We start from the raw sequence: 21834 nt of genomic DNA, 5'->3' as shown, positions 1-21834 counted from the left end.
CTTTCATGATTGGTCATTGTTTTCCAAACATGTCTCTTTGTCTTGCCCATTATGGTAAGCATTTTTAACTGGAGCCATTAAACATTTATATTCTTGCAAGACTGAAACGACACACAATATAATAATGATTAACTAAGAGAGAATTAAAGATAGACTGTTAGTCCACACCTCTGGGTGGTTTGACACACTGCTGGTCGCAGTCATATGACTTACATTTCCTGGTACAGTCGGCAGCAGCGGCTCCGCTTCAGCTCAAACGCCGCTGACTGAGCGTCGCTGTCGGGCACTTTTCCACCTTCTCTCTTCGTTAACTGACACTCCACAAAACTACCAGGCAACCATGTCCCGATATGCTGCATTTGTTTTCTTCCTTGCCTCCGGGATCGGTATGTATCATTATATTACATTTATCTTAAATGAACTGCAAAAAGTGATTTAAAAAAAAAAGAAAGAAATAGGAAAGATGGCAGTCCGTTTCTGCGAACTGACGTGATTAAACTTGCGGGACTCTGCGGGCCTGGTGCCGCTGTGCTCCGGCTAAAGCTGCTAACAGCGGGTTGGGGGGATTTAAAAAAAATGTATATCTCTTGTATTCAGTTTTGTTATAATATTGTAACCTGTTGTGTGTTAATTTTATTTTACAAGCCTTAAAAAAGTAAGCATCAGCTGTTCGTTAGAGGAGGAGCCCGGTCGTGATGTTGTGCTAATGTAGCTTAGCTCGCTAGCCTGCTAATTGTTACCTACGTCAACAAGATAAAAACTGGCTTAGTCAGGCAGACGGCTGCTGCTGTGGTTGTGTCAATCTATCTACTGTTTTATCTTTCCATACCACCATAGGACAACCGAAATATGCATTAAAAACAGCTGTCAGTTTAGCTTGAATGTTCAAACTGTTGCTGTTATTTCGTGTTGTGTTGGTCGGAGAGCTAACTTAGCTTAGCTGTTAGCCCGGCGGTTGAATAACATGTTTTAGAGGCTTTAACTTGGAGCTAATGATAAAACATTGGGCCGGTTGAGTCATGTCTCACAGTTAAATAATGTCAGCCACATAAACCGAGGTGAAGAGGAGTCAAATAAAAAATAATCAAATCGAATATAAACCCGTTGCGACATCACTTGTGAGAACTGGCTGAAATAGTTAGCATTAGCATCATTTATCTTTTCTTTAAACTATATTTATGTAATGATCTATTATTATACTAATGATTTTGTCTATTTGTGATGTTTTTGGTGTGCTGCTCTGCTCTGCATCAATTCATACCCTGTTGGTTCTATATATTATATTTGCTCAATATAAAAAATAAAATAAATAGTTAGCATTAGCAAGTTAGCATTGGCAGCCTTTGAGGTTTACAGTAAGTTGGCACGTGACAGCAGAGCGAGGACAAAAAATTACCTTCCAGTTACGTTTTGTGATTTTAGCAAATTAGTCAACCTGGCTGAGTTTATACACTTAAAAATAACAGAGAATGAACAACGGATTATTATCGAAACAGCCCTCAATATCTAAATAGATAAATAGAAATACTTTATTGTCTAATGCAAAGTCAGAAAATGTGTCTTTGGCTTGTATAAAAAAGAAAACATTTCATAACATCAGTAGCAACCCATTAAATAATTAACAAAAGAAGTTTACATAATAAATCGATCAGTCACAATAGCAGCCACTGAAAAAGTATCAGGCATTATGCAGTAGTGGTTTGATGTAGTTGAATGTAGCAGGTCGGCTTCCTCCATCAATCACTTGTTAAATTGACGTTTTAAATAAGAAATTAACTTCATCCCCCTGTTGATATGCTAAGATTGTATGCAGTTATTTGCTGCGCTTGTGATAAATGGTGCTGTTATATTGTTTTTTGGCAGGAAGGAGAAGAAAAAAAAACTTGCCTGCTGCAAATGCGTTTGATATTGATTAGAAAAGGTTCCACCCTACAATACTGTTGCATACACATACATAGATATTGAGGCTTATGCACAGGTGATGACATATGAAGACACTTCTGTACACGGAACAACCTGAATGTTTATAATAATGTTTACACAGTTATCAACAGCCAGGTTCCTTGTTGTCCATGTATCCCAGACTTAAAACCAGGACACTCATGAGCACGGAAACACGCTCAATATTACACATCACGTGCTGTGACCCATCAGGCACTGCGACTGAATCACTGGAATTTCAGCAATCCTGCCACAGCAAATGTTGTTATCATGTATGAACATTTACTTTATGTGTGTATGTGATTTCCTTTCATGGTTGATTTTTTTTAGTGCCTTTAATATTAAGCATAACAAATGTGTAGGGTTGCAGCCGATTTTACAAGCCTAGAAATGTAACGTCAAAATAGTGAAACGATATCTTAAGATCTTGTTTTGTCTGATCAAAAGTCCGAAATCCAAAGATATACATTGAGTGTTACATGTGATAAGAAGCTATTGTCTCAGTATGTGTTGAATGTTTTGCTTTTACGTCCTTGGGGAACGATATTTGTCAATTACTTTTTCACTAATCAACTGGGGAGCAACTGTTTGAGCTCCAATGTTGAAACAAAACACAAAACTCCAAACACAACACTACTGTGTATATGTCCAACAAATGTTTTGTTATCAGAGTGGTTTGCTCTTTTGTCTCATTATTCATGTGCAAAATCCCAGAACATTCATGACTCGGAATGAATATCTCTTTAAAATCCGCTTTGCCAAGAAAGCCATCACATGGAAATGGCTGCGGTGAAACCCTCCAACAAAGGACGACTGGGTGGCAGTTGTCAAAAAAAAAATCTGTAGGGAGAAACTAGCTTTTAATTTAAGATGCTGGAAAAATATGACTATATATGCAGGGTGTAACTTCGCTATTAAAACAACTATTAAACTATATGTCAATTAAAAAGAGTTGCAATGCAGCAGAATCAGAGATGTAATGACACCTGAGAGAAAGACTCACTTTACATGTCTCTGCCTGAAATACAGTTTTTATAACCAGGTCACAAACTTCTGCGTGAGTTTCAGTTCATGTCATGTGTTTTATATGTTTGTGTTACCTCAGGTTTTATGGATGACAGTTGCTGAGTTGGCAACAAACCGTATAGTTAATCTTAATGGACTTTGGCCTCTCTTCTCTGACATTGTATAGTGTTTTATAATCCACTTCAGTCATCCTGGGGGCTTGCATTACTTTTATATACAGGAAGGGCTCATAAATGCACTCTCATGACAGGTATACTCGGGTCTAATCGGCCTGTAAGTGTTAGTTGTCTGTCATATTGGACCGAACAGACTGTATATGAGCTGTCTAGTTTCCACTTATTGAGTCCTAAATGGACTCTTCTCTGTTATATGCAGTAGTTTTATTTCAGTTATACTGTAGAGGGGAAAAATAATGTGTAAATAATTTTATATATAATAAACTTTTGTTTTTTCTCTTCAGTCTTCCAGCTGTCACGTGGCGTTGAGGTGAATGTCACAGACTCGCAGGACAAGTTATGCCTCTATGCCAATCTGATGGTCAACTTCTCAGTCACGTATGAAACGGAAAGCAAGGAGGTGAGTGTCTGGTCTTGGTCACAGTGATCCCGTGTTTACATAAGCTTACACTGTACCCTTCTGAGATGAAAGCTTAGCCAAGCAGCTTTGCTCTTGTCAGGCCACTGACACAGGTGTGACTGTCAGATGAGTCTTGTGGAAGCAAACATCATCATGGAAAGACGTCATGACGAAGCAAATTCTTTCCTGCTACTCAGCACTTATCTACTTAAGTGTGTTTTCCTGGTGCATATCCTGCAATTGTTATATCCTGTGTTATCCTGAGGGTATTTTTAGACTCTGTGTCAGAGTAGTTGTTGGTATTATTATTGTTAATTCCTTCAGATGATGAGCAAAAGTCTGCTTTTAATTTAATTTAACATTAAACTTATATGAGGTTACACTCTGCTCTCATTTCAGAATAAAACCGTCAAGATTGAACTTCCCAGTGAAGTCAAAAAAGATGAGAGTAATTGCGAGGCCGCTAGCTCACTGCTGAAGCTCAGCTTCGGAGAGGGACACTCCTTCAGCATCAGCTTCACCATGAGTGAAGATAAGTACCAGGCCGACCTCATCACCTTCATCTACAATCTCAACGACTCATCTCAGTTCCCTGATGCTCTGTCAAATGGTAATTTTTTTGTCACAATGCCAACCCCCCCCCAAAAAAATAAAGTAAACGCGTGCATGTGGATGAAAGGCTTTTTTTTTTTTTTTTTTTACTGATGCTGTTGTGTGTTTGAATTTCTTTTAGAAACCCAAACTGTGACCGTGAAACCTCAGATCACAGACGTTGGTGTTAATACCTGCTACTCATGCAAGAGTGAAGAGGCGCTCCGGGCCGATCCTGTTAACATGACGCTGTGGAACGTGCTCGTACAGGCTTTTGTCAGTAACGGCAGCAAGAGTGAAGAGAGTAAGTGGATCTGCAGCGACACATCTCTCACCCCGGCCGTTAATATTTCCACGTTTTTGTTTCTCATGTTTCCATTGATGATGACGACAATCCCTTCTGTCTGTTCTCAGTCACCTCTTGCAAAGCAGATGTGCCCACAACCCCTGTTCCCCCCACCACTCCCCCCACCACCACAACCACCACCACCGCAGCTCCTGTCACAAACGCCACCACCACCACCCCTCCTCCTCCCCCCACCACCCCCACCCCGACCCCCACCCTCCCCACACCCACCACCGGGAACTACAGCATCAATACCGGCAACAACAGCGCCTGCCTGTTGGCGAACTTCGGCCTGCGGATTGGTTTCAAGCAAGGAGAGGTACGTTCATCAACACAAAAATAATAACACTCTAATGTAGCGCCCTATAAAATCCATTTGATTTTTCCCCCAATTTCTGTTTTTTACCCTTTATTCTTATTTTACTTCTAAAAACAGTGTGTTTTTAATGTTAATGACTAAAATGTGCACAAATTAAATAGAAATTACTTAATTAAGTTATCGAGGTAACAAACATACAACACTTTTCCTCCATAACTTAAGAACAAAAACTGCATATAGGTGTCGCTTTTACCGCGCACTGCTGTCATGCATGCGGCGCGCGCTTCTGTGTGTGAATGCCAATAAGAAACGGCGCTATGCTGAAATGAATGAACGGAACAATATTGCGTTGCCAGAAAAAAAAATAGCCGAAAAATCTATTTGTGGCGGACGTAATTTATTTGTGGCGGGCTGCCACAAATAAATGAATGTGTGGGAAACACTGTTGTGTACAGTACAGATGTTTGTCCATAGACTACAGCTTTGATTTCTCTTCCCTCTGGTGTAGAAATATCAGGAGATGAACCTCGATCCCAACGCAGCCAATGCAACTGGAACCTGTGGGGTCAACAGCAGCGAGCTGCAGCTGACGTCCGACACCATGACCATCGTGCTAACCTTCACCAATGTAAGTCCAATAAAGATTTGATAGAACAACGTGGAGTTCTGTCATGTAATGATATTTAAGATTATAGTTTTAAAGGAATAATTTGACATTTTGCCAGGTTTTGTTTGAATCAATCAAATTAGATGTAACATGTTGCGTAAAGAAAGAGCTTTACTAGTGCTGGTAGGTGAACTGATGCTACGACCGAAGGGAAGTGAAGCAGCTGCTGGTTCTGTTTGTCTTTTTACCGTACAGATGTGAATGTGATGTTTTATCCAAAATGTGCAACTGTTCCTTGATTTATTTATTTTTTACACAAAATGGGATAATGTGTTGGGATATACAGTACATGGCAGTATAACCAGTTTACAATATTTTTGATATGCAGTTTATTGATTAGAGCAGTGATTCACCACCTTTTTAGTTTTCCACACTTATATCTTCTTGTTTTTCATATTTGCCATGCAGAACAATCTTTCCTACTTGGTTTGAAATCGCTAAATTACAAGGATAAGAAGTTAACACAGCAGAGTTACACACATTATATAACCTCACAGAGTTAGAAGGAAGCAACAAAACGGTCTGTGTACTCTGAGAGCATCGCTCATCACCCAAAAAGAGAAGGGAAATGTTTGTATCCTGGATGTCTGGTTGCTGAGATAGCTGCCAGGGATTTTCATGTATTCAAGATGAATCACTTCTGCTTCTAAACTTGATTTTATTTTTATTTTTTACCCTCTAACAGGACACATCGAAATTCCGCCTGCATGCTCTCAACGTGACTGCAAAGACGAGTTCTGGTAATTAGAAGAATCAAATCTACACACAGAGACCAGGCCCCGCTATTAGAAAAAAAAAAAGGCTGATGTTGTATTTTTTCTTCATGTCTGTGCGTTTTGTTTGAAGGCGTGGAGTTCACCGAGGCGAACACCAACCTGAGTCTGTGGGAGGCGGCTTTCGGCAGCTCCTACATGTGCAACAAGGAGCAGAACTACACCATCACCGGCCTGCTCACCCTCTTCACCTTCAACCTACACGTGCAGCCCTTCGGCGTCGCAAAGGGTGTTTTCAGCACAGGTACGTTACGTTCTTCTCTCATGTCTATTTAAACAGAACCTGCAGGGACCTGAACAAACTGTTACATAATTAAGAGAGTGGACAAGATTGACTGAGCAAGTTGTTTTTTGTTTTCTTTGAAGCTACAAAATATTTATTTATTATGATTATTAAGACAATAGTCTTTTTATTCATACCTTATCCTTTTTATGTGTTCAGATAACTCAAGTTTTTTCAGTGCAATTCAAAATACGTGACACAGAATTTTAGAGATAACACTGAAGTTATATTTTTTTAAAAACAGCAACACACGTAAGATTTTTAATATTTTCCAAGAAAATATAAATCAGTAAAAGTATTACCCTTACTTTTCCCCCAAATCATTTTGTTAGTATTTTATGCTTTTTAAAAAAAAGTTTTGAATTGAAATTAAGATTGATTAAGATTGAAATTCTAAGTGTCAATAGCTGTCAGTCACATTTTGTTTTAATCAACGTCCACCTCAAGAGCGTTTGTAGTAATGACACTAAAGTTGCACATGTGAAGCAAAGCAGATGTTAAATTGAAAAACAAGTGACATCTGGTTTGTGTGTTTTCTGCCTGTGGCACTTTGAACTCAACTTCCTGAAAAGGAAGTCTGTTTTCCTGATCAGTTCAGAAATATCCACGTTACTTCCTACAGAATCTCTTCAGCGCTGTGTGACAGCTTTAAAGTGGAGGGGGTTAAACGTTGTATTTTGGTGCAGAAGATAGCAGATATTGTGACCCGCTCCACTCTTGTCTCTCAGGTTGTGTTGTGAATCAGAAAATCACTGTTCCACCTGTTGACTGACTCTCTCTTTATCTGCAGCCCATGAATGTTCATTGGATGACACCAGCATCTTAATCCCAATCATTGTTGGCGCTGCTCTGGCTGGCTTGATTCTCATTGTAGTGGTCGCTTACGTGATTGGTCGAAGAAAGACTTATGTTGGATACCAGACCCTTTAAATCAATCCTGAATTTTTCACGGGGCTCCCAAGCCTGGTCCTTGGGGTTTTAAAATCTGTTGAAACTAAAACCTAAAATGATGCATCTGATGGGAAAACTCAGAAGAAATAGATTTTACAATCTGCTGATATTGAAGTTATTGGTCATTATGAGACATTAAATGCACTCAGAACAGATTTAATTTGCAATTTTCCTTTTAATGCAAACAATAAGGACAGAAAACATACAAAAAACGATATAAAGAGGGAGGGTTGGGTAGTTATAATTCTCAAGGACCAAACTTGTCCACCCCTAATGTTTGTGTTCCTTTTTTTGTTTTTGTTTTCTTGATGTCTTGTCTTTCTTTTTAGTTGTTTTTTTTTTTTTGGTGAGCAAGTGCAAGATCCACACAGCCCCTTTTCTTTTAAGTAACACAATCACATAAAAAAGAAAGGTTCAGCATGCAACATATCTTGATCTTGGAGTTGTACAGGTACTGTAGGACTTCAACAACATTCACAAAAGTCCCTGGATATTAAACACATTTTTACCAAAAGATGTGTTTTTGTTTTGGTGAGATCCTGCACTTGCTGTGCAGACATTCCCTTTTTTTTTCTTTTTTTTTTGCATTTGTCATCATTTAATTCTTGTGCACATTTTAGTTTTTGCCACCTCTTTATGGTTTGACTTCTCATTCCCATATTTATTGACCTTGACACCTGTAAGACTGATCATTAATCACAGGATTTAAACAGCTTTTCCTGCACAAAAGATCAAAGGAAGATGGCCGGGCAGCTTTCTTTTCTTTGCTTTTAAGAGATTCATATTACCGTGGATGAAGGTCTTGTCCATTTAGAGGGTTGTCAAGGAGATACATACGCTTTAACCCATGTTTGCCCCTGTAGAGCAGGAGCAACGCTGGTTGATTGTTGTCCTGATTTTTGTGGCTCCAATCATTTGAAGAATGTGAAATCAAAGTCTGGTTTGTCTGAACATTAATAGGTCTTTTTCATGGGCGACATTTGAAGCAGTAAAAAGCTCTTGTTGGAACTAATGACGTTAACGACGGCTGAGTAAAGACCCTGGAGCCGACAGAGCCGCATGGGATGAAGCCATTGTTGGTGTCATTAATTCCACCTGCGCGTTTCCTGCTACGACATGTCAAAATGTCTGCTGTGGAAAAGGTCTCTTACATTTGCACATGTTCGGGCCAGAAAATGAATCTGACAAGAAAGGTCAACTTTTTTTTTTTTTTTATTCACCCACAATCTATTTTGGCATTAGGTTTAGAAAAGGGATAGTACTATTGTGTAGATGTTCACTTTCAGCAAAAGCGTTACTGAAACGAGGATATTTACATATAAATGCACTAAGACGCTCTTTATATTTTTGCGTTTATGTTTGAGACTGTTGTCACATTGTTTCACCTGTGTATAGGCCCGGGCTTGGCCTGAGCGCTGAGAGCTGCGGCTGGATCAGGGGAGACGTTAAAGACCCTGAAAATCTCTGACTGCACAAGAAACAATCAGAGGAGAAAAAGAGAGCAGAAACGTGGGCAAACAGCTCGACAACTACCATCATGTTCAGTAAATAGAGACATGAGAGTGGTTTCAATTTTTTACACAAGATTAGCTCTAAGAGTATGAACCTAGTCCTGTACAGTTTGGGCCGATCTGCCTGCGTATGAGTCAAATATAACAAAATCCAGATAAGTGCAAAATCCAGATTAGTGCACCAAAACTGTCAGTATGATGACAACGATGGATTTAAACTTTTCAGGGCCTTTAACTCTTAGAACCACGTCGTGTCAGGGACAAAGGAAAAGCCCCAGCGTGTGTATTTTTTGTAAAGATGGAAAGCCAATGTGACACATGGTCGTAGCTGTGTATTGTTGCTTAATTCTAGCTGTGCGCTGTTTGTTTGTTCCAACTCTTAACTCAGGACTGGAGCACAGCAGGCAGCAAACATCGCTGAAGACAAAAAAATAAATAAAAAAAGACTAGAAATATGTGCATTTTTATGTCTCTTTATAAAATCCGCTCGCCCAGGACATTGTACGTATGTGTGGATATTAGCTCTAAATCAAACCTGAGCTTTGAGTTTTGCTTGTGATTGCTGCTGTGTCGTGTAATTCAGCTTTGTATAAACTCAGTTGCCTTAATTATGAGGATGGTTTTGCAGCATCAATCTAAATGTGTATGGTTATGTATATATATATATATATATTATTATATATATCTGCCTCTCAATAAATAATCTAACCGGTTTGTTATTACGACAACCGTGCCTTTCTCAAAGATAACATCCTGTTTTGTGCGCATTAACTCACTAATACTGTGGAGATACAGTTGTTGTTACCTGCTTCTATTCGGCTCATTATTCTCTTCCCTGTTTCCAGTTAAAAAACTTTGCACACAAACGATCAGCAAAGGGAATTTATGCTGCAAGACCATCTAATCAAATACCAGTTTAATGTGTGTTATGTGGAAACCAATGACTGCTGACTTCATCTCCATTTTCTCACTGTTGGCTTGAACAAATTGGATTTCAAATTGTGTGTCAGACTGAAGTGGAGCTTTTTTAGTATTTTAAGATTCATGGAAATAAAAAATGCATTGCTGTCCTGGACACTCGAGTAAATGTTTATTCATTTGTCAAATTGGATCGGTGCTGCTTTTCATGCAGTAAATTCTCGGTCCTCTTTCCCTGCAGTCCACACACTAACCCTTCATTCTTCTCGTGTCTTGTGTTCAGCCTGTGAAATGTTCACCTCTCTGCTCTCTTCACTTCTCGTCTAGCCGAGGATTGCCAGGCCGTCGGGGAGAGCTTCCTTGTTCCCATAGCTGTCGGAGTTTCCCTCCTCATACTCATTGTTATCGTTCTGCTGGCCTATTTCATCGGGAGAAAGAGAAACATGGCCACCGGCTACGAGTCCTTCTAGTTTTTTGTTGTTGTTTTTTTTGCCTCATTCACATCTTTATGCCACACAAAGGAATAGTCAGTGATTCGCTTCCTGTTTGCCACGCTGCCTTAAACTAATTGTGAAGATGTTACCAACATGTGTTACACTCATGTTTCCACCGGAGCGTTCAGCGCTGTCGACTGCCTGACTCTGTTCGCAAGTGAACAGTTGGACATTTTTGGGAAATGCACTAATTTGTTTAATCCAAACTAAAAAAGCAGCATAGAAATTAAATGTTAACAAAACGGCTTAAAAATAGATTTTCCAAATGTTATTGTACTGAGTGGATGAAATCTGATTTTATTGAGGATAATTTCAGGGTGTTTCCAGTTTTACATGTACTCTAGTTACGTTGCCAGTGTGCAGAGATGAGCTTCATACTCAATGGGCTCTAACAAAATAGAAAGACGCATAAGCTGCTACTGTTCGCTATGAAACTATTAATTTGCTACAGGAACGTAGTGACAGTCTGCACATGTGAGGACTGTCAGATCTCAGTGTTTAAATGACCTGTGCTCTTTATTGACAACATTGTTACTACAACGTGTCCTTTTCAGTGTTGGTACAGATTAAACAAACAAGACGCGACACGTTAGCAGGTTTTTTTTAATTTATATATATATATATAACCTATATACCTTTGGACAGATGCACGCCGGCTGTTTCTGTCTGTCACCAGTCTTTATGCTCAGATAAGCTGTACTAGGCCGATTGCTGTGGCTTCATTCGCAGCAAAAAATAATAGTTTTGTGTATTTCCCAAAATGTCACCCTGTTCCTTTATCCATATCCTATAGAGAATAATAATAAGTCATGTCCACCTCTGTAATTTCCTTGTTGTGCCTTTGAACTATTTCAATAACCCTCTCCTCTAATCAACACTTATCTTTACACTGATTCCACTTTGTGTAGGTTTTGATGTGTCTCGCTGCTTCTCCGGCCTCTAACCCTCCGTGTGCTTCTCTGAGTGGTGTTTTTCTACCGACTGAACCACTAACCTGCTGTCTCTGTCTCTGTGTCCTTTCTCTGTCTGTCTGTCCCTCTGTTTGTCTGTCAGCTGAGGAATGCTTCCTGGACTCTGATTTGAGCTTTTTGGTGCCCATTGCAGTGGGCGTGGCGCTCAGCTTCCTAATCATCCTTGTGCTTATCTCTTACCTGATTGGCCGGAGGAAGAGTCGCACTGGCTACCAGTCCGTATAATCCGACCCCTTCCCTCCCTCCCCCGGCTGCTTCTTCCTTCTCGCACCTTTTCTGACCCTCGCAGCTCTTAAACGCGACCTTTCCCCCCCCGGTCAGTGCATCCAAAGCCCCCCCCCCCCCCCCCCCAAAAAAAAAAATTGCAAATGCTTTTTTTCTGTTTCCCCCCCTTGAGGCAGCGTCTCCCTAAAGAAAATATAAGAAAAAAAAAACCTCCAGCTTATTTCTCGTACCCAGTTTAAAACTTCTCCCACTGGTTTCCCTTTTGTTTTTGCTTTGATGCCAATGACTGAATCAATTACCAAGACATTTATGATCGATATTGCATCGTTTGATTATAGATTGCATGTTTTAAAAGAATTAAATTTATTGGCTGTAAGTAGCCGTCCACCTCCTCCCCCTCTGAGCCCGTCCCCCTTCCAGAGAGAGAGGCTTTTCCCTCTCGCTTCCTGTGCTGTATTATAGTATATGTGTAAATTACTCTCTTGTATAGAATGAATGACATTGATTTTTGATGACGTGAATGTATGAGCAAGCTAATAGATCCTCTGTTTGTCACATCCCATACGCCACTACTGTTTTCACGTTTCTTTAACCATCACGTAACATGAATTAGCAGCTAAATGAACCTGTTGCACATCGTCACTTAAATTGTAGCTTGATGAAAGGGACACTAAACTTATCAAGACACTTTGGGACCAGCTTGTTTTGTTTTTTGGAGATTTTTGAAGTTATGTCTTTATGTTTATGTCACTCATGTTAGAAGATTTAAGACTTTTATTTTCTCAAATTGCACTCTAGCCTACTCCTCAAAGATTTACATGTGAGTATTTGGTTAATTAATAATAGTGTTGTTCCTTTATATCATACTCTGTCATTTAAAAAAAAAAAAAGCTTTAACATGTTGCATATTTTGAGTAGTGAGTCCCGGAGCTGGTTTTCACCAGAAATCAAGTTTGAAAACAGCTAGACTTTGGTTTGAGTAAGATCCCCTCACTAACCCTCCACGTGATGGTACACAAACATTAACAGCATGAGCAGTTCAAGTCCGAGGACCACGAGTAAAAAGTCACAGCATTTCATTTACACGACCCTCAGTTCTCTACGTCCGATCACCCACCACCCCGACAGTTTCGTGCCTTTCTGTTGTGCACCTCTGACTTGCTTTGCTTGAAGCTTGTCTCCATCTGATGAAGAATGTGACATGATGAGCTTGTTCAACACAAGCGGGGAACAAATTAAATAAAGTTTCGTTCTTGTTTTGTATCACTGTCATTCTTTTTAACGTGTCGAGAGCGTCTCGTGATGAACTGAACTCAAAGGTCAACAGAGGTTGTAATCTTAACGTGTGACCGGCTGCGACGGTTCAAACTGACCCTTCAACTTTGGTCAACGACGTGCTTTTTATAACCTGTAATGGTGCACAGTGGCACGACTGTCTCTGCAGCTATGGCTGGCATGTGGGCAGATATGCAAGTTGACCCAGAGGTCACAGCGGTCGATGTAAACTGACTGAGCTACTTAACTTACACTAGACAGACAAGTCGTTTGTGTCTTTATGTTTTTACAGATAACATTAATCACAAAACCAGAGGAACTGCAGTTTAAAAAAAAAAAGTAAGGGGGTTCCACCACTCTGAAAATACTGAAACAGATTATGATATTGACGGACATGATGTTCAGCTCAGGTATCCATGATATTGAGGGGTTGAACTCTAATGTCCCCTTCAGGATAAACTGTTAGAACTTTAATGATCCCCTTTTTTCATCCTGCAGCATCATCATCGAATGCTTTTTATTTTATGACCAAATACCTGCAACATTTATTACATCCCTTTCGTCTTAAGCTGCAGTTATTACCACATCTGGTAGCTTTGCTGTGGTATTCAGTTGCACCAAATAAGGCCATATTTCATGTGTGCATTACAAATGATACTTTACCCCTAAAATTATAACATATACAGTACATATAGTGCTTTCTAGCAAACAACTAATTTCCATCGATGAAAGTCTATTGTATTTATCTATGTTTTGCTGAAAATAGAAACGTGTAAACTCTAAAATGTCATCACTTAATAGTTAAAATTCAGTGTAAATAGTTATTTGTATGATAGTCGCTATTCAAATGTATCTACCTGTAAAAAATGTTTTAAAAAATCAACCATAAATTTGAAATGAATGGTGAAAATATGTTAATGCACAATCGAGAATTAGTCCCATGTGGAAGAAAACTTACAGTACATACCAGAACATTGTATTTATTATAAGAACTATAATAGGAATAAATACAACATTGATGCAAAGTTTAGTAGCACTGTTCAGGCAGGATTAATACTACCACAAAGTAGTTATACTTCAAATGGTACAGACCTTTCACAAACTATTTCACAGTACAGTATGTCCTTTATTGATCAGTCTTGTGTAGTATTTCATTTTCAAAAGCAAAATGTTTTTACAAAAGAAGGCAAGAAGTGACTCGTGATACTTGTTCATAAATTCTGCTCTATTCAACAAAAATATACTAAAAGTGTATTTGCAGTCATTTATTATGTCTCTTTTTTTTACTGTGTAAGTACAGCACAAGTCCTGCTTTCAGTGTTTGCATGATACTTCTTTGAATTCTTACAATATACATGTTTGAAAAATATAATGCAAAACAAATTAGTACACTTTGTCACACAAAAAATGTGCACACAAAACCATAAATCTAACCCGACAAAACAATATTTCTAATCTCCTATTAATGTTTTAAGTTATAATTGGATTTGCATAGCCAGAAATTGCTAACTATTGGGCAGAGTGTAATTTAGTTTGATTAATCTTGCTAATCATTACAAAATATCAGGAATTCAATTGTAACTCACTCTACGCACTCGTCCTGTGCTCAGCACTGTTTGTTGTGGGTGCAGGTGCCAGAAGCACGCTCAGGGTACAAAGATAACAACAGAAAAACACAAGAGTAAATATCTACTTCTTGAGGAATTTGTTTCACAGCAGAAGACAACGGATATTTAAGTGAAAGATGAGGAGAGGGAAATTACATATTTCATGGAAAATAATGGTTCAAAATATATTTTTTTCCCCGTGTAACATTTTCCAGCCTCATTGTCACAGGAGCATCCTGCTGGCAGCGACGCCTTTACGCTCCCACCTCCAAGGAGAAGGTCACACTGCCCAGGTAGCGGTCAGTGGGGGAATCGTTGATGATGCCCTTTCCGTTTAGTTTGCACTTAATTTGGATGTGAGCGTCGTACTGCACCCCTGCAAAACGCACGGCCACCACCGGTGCAGAGTAGTTGACCTGAGACGTAGAAGACAGATAAGAAGTTTTATGATAGTTCAGACTTAAATGAAATGACCAAAGCAGATATATCGACAGTTATGAAACTCTCGCTCACATGTCTCAGCTTCCCATAGTATGGGTAATACTTCATGTCAAAAATGCTTTTGGGAAAAAACTGGACTTCTCCCAAGGCCTCTGCTGGTCCTTTCTGAAACAAGAAACAGTTACAGTCATGACACAATTATCACATTTTCAGACATGTTGAATGTCTAAATGTAAAATCTTTGACAGTTTCTGTACCTTTACTCCACAAGTCACATTTACTGGTTTGCCGTAGCCAGGTAAGTAACCAAGAATCTATTGAAGAGTAAGAACAGTGCGAGACAAGTGTCAAAGGGACGTTCTTCTTTATTTTAGTTTGTCATGTCTTTAAACTTGGACTATAATGTCTTATCTTGTCTACCTGACAAGACCTGGTAAGTTGAAACCTATTTTCTTTAGTGGTTAGACACTATCCACATCTCAGCAGGATAAATTATTTACATATAAAAACTTAAAATCACATTTTTAAGTGTAACTGTAACTTCTGTCTAACAAATATAAACACTTTCCAAAGTGAGATTACCAGATTAAGCTAACTTTCAAAATCAAACCCAAGACAGCCGGTGCTGAGCGGCCCTGTGTATGACCATCCTCTCCCTCACACGGCCACAAGGTGTCACTCACTGTGAAACCTGGGAGTCTCAGCAGTACAGTAACACACTGTGTGCCGGCTGATTGATGGTCCCTCTTTTGTTTTCTGGGCCCAGTATAAATCATGGTGTAAAACAGTGTTTTTACAGGTCTTTGGTGGCTCAACCGTCGTCTTACCCGGTTCATTCGAAGGAGGACGCATGGTCTTCCCTGAGAATAGCCATAGTGGGGGTCCTGCAGCCCCGAACAGTCCCCCAACCAGGACCTCTTAAACTGACACGCTCTCCGCTCTGCGCTCTCCTCCAGGTCGTCCTGCATGAAGTATCTGTCCTGTGTGCAGCGGATATTCTTCCTCTCCTGAGCGCCATCGTTATATGCTGAAAATGAAAATCAGGGAGGGAGGGAGACGAGGGAGAGAGAGAGAGAGGAGGGCATAAATAAACCTTTGCAACAGCAATGCCATGCCAGGCTCAGGCCTCTGATTAAGGAAGCTTGACAAAAGCGGGGTGTGAAAAAAACTGAATGGCTGCACTCTGCCCACAAAGAGGCTTCCCTTCCCAGAATGCCCTGCAAGATCCGAATGGAAAAAAGGGGGACAAAGGTAATGAAGATGGGGATTAACTCATTGCTTACCCACTTTCGTTTAAAACAAACTCAACAACCCCGTCAGACCTCCCAGTTATAACACAGTCCCACGAGTGACTCACGTCGTAGATACTCATCCATTGACCTGGCGTACTTCTTCCAGGATTTGCGATCAGAGGCGTTAAAAGCGATGTCGTGGCCTTCTAGGTGTGGGGCCATCGTCATACCTGCCAGTGGAGACCATGAGACAGTCAACTGTGCCGAGACTGAAGTAGACGCGACAGACAGAAGGACAGTCGAGCAGAGAGTGGAGAGGAAAGCGGCAGAGGAGTGGTTGGAGTTTGGGGTTATATTTACCTGGTGGCATCACTCTATCATTGAAGGTTGGATGGTAGGGACTAATAGACCACATGAGGCAAAAAATACAGCCGCCAAACATAGCTGCAAGAAATATATAAAGTGCAGCGTAGAAGAGAAGGATGAGGCCTGAAAGAGGTGTAGAAAAGAGAGAGAGAGAGTTATTGGGGTGAATATTTCTGATGCAGAGTTTGCACAATAGTGACTTACATAACTAACTACTCATGTCTCAATAAGTTTTGACTGTGATCCGAGTGGAGGAAAACAATGGGGCATAAAAAAAAAAAAAAGGCATTTTGCTGGGACAGTGTGGTCCGTCTGTCTGGACTCCAGCTACTGTCCTTGATCAGGACGGTCACTGATTTGTTTACTGATACAAAAGCAGAGTCCCCTCCCCCTCATGTCTGGCCCCTTCAAATAACTCAATCATTTTTTTTCTGCTATAAATTACACTGCACTGAGCTAATTTGACAACCCTGCAAAAAAAAAAAAAAGGAAAAACCCTGAGAACTCGAATTCTGTTCTGTAATTTTCAATTAAAAGTCCATTAGCAACTCATCAAGCTAAACGTGTCCTACATTAAATGGCTTTTGCTGTGCAGACAATTTCACAGGGGACTTGCTGCAGCCAGCCTTGCGTCCCCAGAGCCACAAAGGCCTTTCTGTTTCAGCTCAGTGAGAATTCTCCCAGCTGTCCTTTCACTCAGGAACACAGTGAACCTCCGGTTGCCATCGTAGTGAAGGTCTATTGCAGCCATAGAGGCCCGGCCAGCTCCAAGGAGCCCCAATCACCCCACTCTGGTATTGTGTCCCTTCTTACACACTTGTCTCACAGGACACACAGCACAGACTTCAACTCAGGCGCCTTTCTTCCGCAGACACATGCCCCCCCCCCCCACCACCACCTACTCGTCCTCTACAAAATGTGCACACACTGGTTGTATGTCGCTGAAATAGGCTCTGGGATCCAATGTTGCAGTTTTTTTTTTTGCAAAGTAACACACACTTTTCCTTGGATATTTTTTCTCTACTCAGTTGGATCATGTTTGGCATTGTGTACAGTGGAGCTGAGGGAGAGGGTGAGGGAGGGGAGGGGGGGCGGGGGGCTCAATAGCGTCACATAACAGCTACCCTGGAATACCAAGAGGCTGCTCTGCTCCATCATCATTGACTCAACAAACTTGTCCTGTCTGTCGCCCCTCGCCCCCTCCCCCCCCTACCCCCCCCCCCCCCCCCCCCCCCCCCCCCATAAAAAAGTCCTAAAGCTCAATTTGGCAGTGATCTCTATGGAAAAAAAAGACGTGAACATCTCTACGTGTTTAGCTGCAACGGAGGGGCCATAAGCATGTTAAGTTCAGCGATGAGGTCGCCGAGGCTTTGGGAAAGAGGCTGTGAAGAGCATGGTAAGATGTAGAGGAATGTGATTCCTGGCCAATGCGAGGCCCGGAACAGTGCGCTCCCGCTGCGGACACGTCCCCAGGCAGTCTGTTTTTGTTAGGACACTCTGAATTGTCCATGCACCTATGTAAACATCGAACATAGGGACACACACTCGCAGCACAGTGAGCAAGAGTCACTGGACCGCGGAGACATTTCTCACTTCTTTAACCGTCTCTGAAATCAACTTTTAAAAAGATATTCAAACACCACGTCTGCTCTTAAGCTGGTTTAAGACCGTTCGACTGTAACACACCCAAGCTTTACATCTGTAATCATTTCACACATTGAGTAACACAAGTACTTTTGCATTAATCCAATCGCCCCACCACCACCATCCCTCTCGCCATTAAATCCCAACACCCCAGAACTTTTTGTGTCATCAACTCACTCCAGCTCTTCCCAGAGCGACCCATGAATTCGTTGGTCTCTGCATTCCACAGGTATTTCTTCACGTCGTCTATTTTCTGGTGCAGCGTCCTCTGAGGTATCGGCCTGCGCTTCCATCTCTCAAAGTTCAGGTCTTCCTGCTCTAGAGGCTGGTGCTCGGCCAACTCCTCCTGCTCTTCCTCCAGCTCTTGTCCATGTTTGAGTATCACTTTGTGAGGCTGGTGGAAAGAAGAAGAAGAGAAAAAGCCCTCACCACACATACTTCTCAGCTGCTAAGTTCTGCACTCAGCCTATTTTCTTTGCAAATCGCCGCAGGAAATAAATGGCATGCCTTCTGATCCGAGTATGACAGATAATATAAACTGCCAGAGAGTGCACTGCATATTAATGAACATCGCACTGATGGTCCTGTCCCCTGTTTCTGCAAATTATAAACCCGCTGGTGACCTTTCTGGCACTCGTTGGGAGAGCTGACCTCCTCTGAGTGGACCCTCCTGCTTGGAGCAAGCAGCTGCAGACAGCAGAGCTGGAGGGTGACTCTGACAGCCAGATGTTACTCACTGACTCTCAGCATCCGCCGGCCAGGACACACAGATCCCAGAGGAGCCGAAAGGACACTCGTGAGTGTCACCCAAAAGTAATTTCATTTGTGAAAAGCTTGACCTTTAAAACGAATCTGCTGTTTTAAATGTTTAAAATTCTGTATAACCAGCTTTTTTGAGTTTTGTGCTAGTGAAAAACCTCTTGATTGTTGAGTTAATGCTTGTGTTGCAGGTAAAAGAGACAAGTCAGTGCTAGTGGAAACGATACCTTCATCTGCCTCAGTGAATAAAGTGATTAGAAAATGATGTTTTCTGTTTAATGTCAGCACTTACAGGACTTGACGGATTATTTTTAAGGAGCTTGTCCTCAGCTCCTCCCTCTGTGGAACTGGGCTCCATGTTCTTCGCAGAAAGAAAAAGGTACTTGTTAAACCCATCACATCCACCGAGCCCATCGAATTAAAGCCACACATCTCTACATCTCCACACTTGTCAAGTTCTGCAAGAATTTTTCAACATTACTTCACATCACTGATCACAGCCACTAAAGCTAAGCTCCTCCAACTAGACTCAGACACTAGAATTAATCCTTGTAATTTCTAATAAATAGATTTTCAATAATAAATAAATAAATCTGACATACCTGAACGTTTTCTTTTCAATAAAAAAAAAACGATGATTAATATGTCGAAAAAACCTCTTGACCCCTAGAGGAGAAAAAAATAATGTTTGTCAAAAAGTGTTTGGGGATTTCATTAGAAAGTTTTAGGCGTGCAGAGGGGATCGGGAGTGGAGAACCTCCTTCAACTAAGCGCGCATCATAGTGAATGAACGGTGGACAGGACAGGGGAAAACTGGGGGTGGGATACAAAGTGCTTTTTTTTTTTCTTTTTGGTCCCAGAGACGTTTTGGCAGCGGCCTGCACCACAGCAGTGCATTCAGTACACGCACACCATCAGCCATTGTCTGCTAAGCTGGGCTAAGACTGAATCAAAGGCTGAATACAATATTTATAGCTGATCCCAACACAAGACTGTGTTGTCAATCATTGCCTGGTTGCGTTACTGTACGTGCACAAAAGACACTGCAACAATCTGGAGGTTTTTTTTTTTTTATGTCTTTCTCTAACGTCTATTATCTTTATTATTATTGGTCGAGCATTAAATTAGCACCAAACTAAACCTAAAGGCATCATAAATTAAGTATCAGTCATGTGGTATTGTTCTTGCACATGCATGCGCGTTAAACCTGCAGCCAAGGCCAGCACACCCACAGACTCCTGCAGCAACTGCTTACCATAAGCTCTCCTCCGGTGGAGATCAAGTAGTCCTCATCCTGACTGCATCTGCACTCCGGTCACGTAACGCTCTGTTACCCCATGTAAGAGTGAGAGAGGGGGACTTCTGAGGGTGGTTTTTTTTCTTCTTCTGCTTCTTCTTTTACATGAAAAGAGAAATTGCGTCATGGAAAAAAAGCTGTTCTTTGACATTTACGCGGCAAAAACGTGCACGTTGTTTGCCTGTGCTCGCGTGTCATTGTGTGTGTGCGTGTGTGTGCGTGTATTTTACACTCATGGTCAATGACTCCTCTCATGAAATAAAGAGATTTGGAAAGAGGAAGAAATCCATCACAATATTTTGCATCCCATGTTCCTAAATATCGATATAGGACTAATCTACACAACTTTGCTGCAGTTATAAAATCGATATTTGCCCCTGCATGTGCGTTTTGGCATGGATGTCATGGTTAGACTGAACCGAACTGGTCTCCAGGGCAGAAATGAGCTGCAGGGCCCCTGCTGACCCCACATCCACTCCTACTCTGTGTGAATGTGAAATCTGGCTACAGTTGATGTGTGATAATCCAAGTTAATGCATTCATTTGGCTGTATACAACATATTTTGTAGTCCTTACCGTTATTCAGTAGGCTAATGCATATTCTGAAAACACATTTTGAATCAAATCAAGTTTTCGTCAGACAATAAGGTTGGAGCTGCACCCCCAGTGTACTATGTGACAGTTTTGTTTGGTTATTACAGAGCAATTTGGGTGTATTACTATAAAGCACTTGTATGAAAAATGCACTAAATTAAAGTTTATTATCACTTTTATTATCTTTATATATGATACATGTGTGGATGCATGGGAAGCAGCCTGTGCTATAGGATCTGAACAGACTTTACACCTCTATACTTTATATCCACAAGAGTTCAGTGTTGAACTTTTAAAATGAAAAAGAAATCAATGATGTCAGTGTGGGAGTTCAGTCATTCATTAATTCAGTTCACTCTACTCTCTCACATACGCACAGACCAAATGCACACAGGCAGGTTGACAGCTCCTTGATGTCAGTGTTCAGAGAGAGATGTCTGTCTGTACAATATGATATGAGCTCATTGGTTTGATTCCCATGTTGGCAGAGATCACGCCGGACCAATTCATTCAGGGAGACAGACCTGTAGCCTAAAATTATGTGATAACAGGATATTTTCAGAGGTACATTTATTTTCAACTAAATCTCAGCAGTTAAAATCCCCATGAGGGCACAGGTGTTTTAAATCAGATTATTAGGATGTTTGTGGTGTTTATCATTTACTGTCAATCATTTGCTACGTGCCAGTTTCCCCATTCTTTAGTCGGACGCCTGCCTCCAGCTCTTCCTCTTCTTCTTTTTTGCTCCACATGGGATTTGAACCCCAGCCTCCCAGTCCAAAGTCAATGACATTCCCAAAAGAGATCCAGATGGATGTGTCAAGCCCTCAGCTCCACCATACTATTATCTTACACCACACTTCCTGATGCTCAATACTTAATAATATTGGCACAAAACACAATTCATTTGTTATCATACAGACATAACACAGTAGCCGAATACAGGAATTGCCCAAAACATGATTTAACATGAATAAACTGATAATAATACTGGATCATCCTGTCAAATACTGGATTGTTGCAAATA

The 21834-nt window shown here is 40.8% G+C and overlaps 2 protein-coding genes across 4 annotated transcripts; one reads left to right on the top strand and one right to left on the bottom strand.

The window, feature by feature from the left end:
- The first annotated feature begins 213 nt into the window (after positions 1-213).
- Positions 214-10981, top strand: lamp2 (lysosomal-associated membrane protein 2). Of its 2 annotated transcripts, none has more exons than XM_083981032.1 (9): positions 214-386; positions 3428-3543; positions 3943-4153; positions 4277-4438; positions 4549-4799; positions 5308-5427; positions 6152-6206; positions 6313-6483; positions 10230-10981. In XM_083981032.1, exons 1-9 carry the CDS (start codon positions 341-343, stop codon positions 10370-10372), a joined length of 1275 nt encoding a protein of 424 aa, XP_083837158.1. In that variant the 5' UTR covers positions 214-340; the 3' UTR covers positions 10373-10981. The 2 variants fall into 2 exon arrangements, with proteins under 2 accessions (XP_083837158.1, XP_083837159.1); XM_083981033.1 differs by lacking the exon at positions 10230-10981 and adding an exon at positions 7313-10111 and having other exon boundaries at positions 215-386.
- Positions 10982-13916: 2935 nt separating this feature from the next.
- Positions 13917-20187, bottom strand: atp1b4 (ATPase Na+/K+ transporting subunit beta 4). Of its 2 annotated transcripts, XM_083981054.1 has the most exons (9): positions 19519-19693; positions 19209-19277; positions 18335-18551; positions 16508-16636; positions 16273-16377; positions 15743-15942; positions 15173-15229; positions 14988-15080; positions 13917-14890 (listed from the first exon to the last, which is right to left on the bottom strand). In XM_083981054.1, the coding sequence occupies exons 2-9, from the start codon at positions 19272-19274 to the stop codon at positions 14729-14731; spliced, it is 1029 nt and encodes a 342-aa protein (XP_083837180.1). In that variant the 5' UTR covers positions 19275-19277; positions 19519-19693; the 3' UTR covers positions 13917-14728. The 2 variants fall into 2 exon arrangements, with proteins under 2 accessions (XP_083837180.1, XP_083837181.1); XM_083981055.1 differs by lacking the exons at positions 19209-19277; positions 19519-19693 and adding an exon at positions 20172-20187.
- Between the last annotated feature and the right edge of the window lie 1647 nt (positions 20188-21834).

Source organism: Trachurus trachurus, assembly GCF_905171665.1.
Source record: "Trachurus trachurus genome assembly, chromosome: 10".
Taxonomy (NCBI): Eukaryota; Metazoa; Chordata; class Actinopteri; order Carangiformes; family Carangidae; genus Trachurus; species Trachurus trachurus.
The sequence above is the reverse complement of the archived record's forward strand: the minus strand, read 5'-3'. Positions and strand labels throughout refer to the sequence as shown.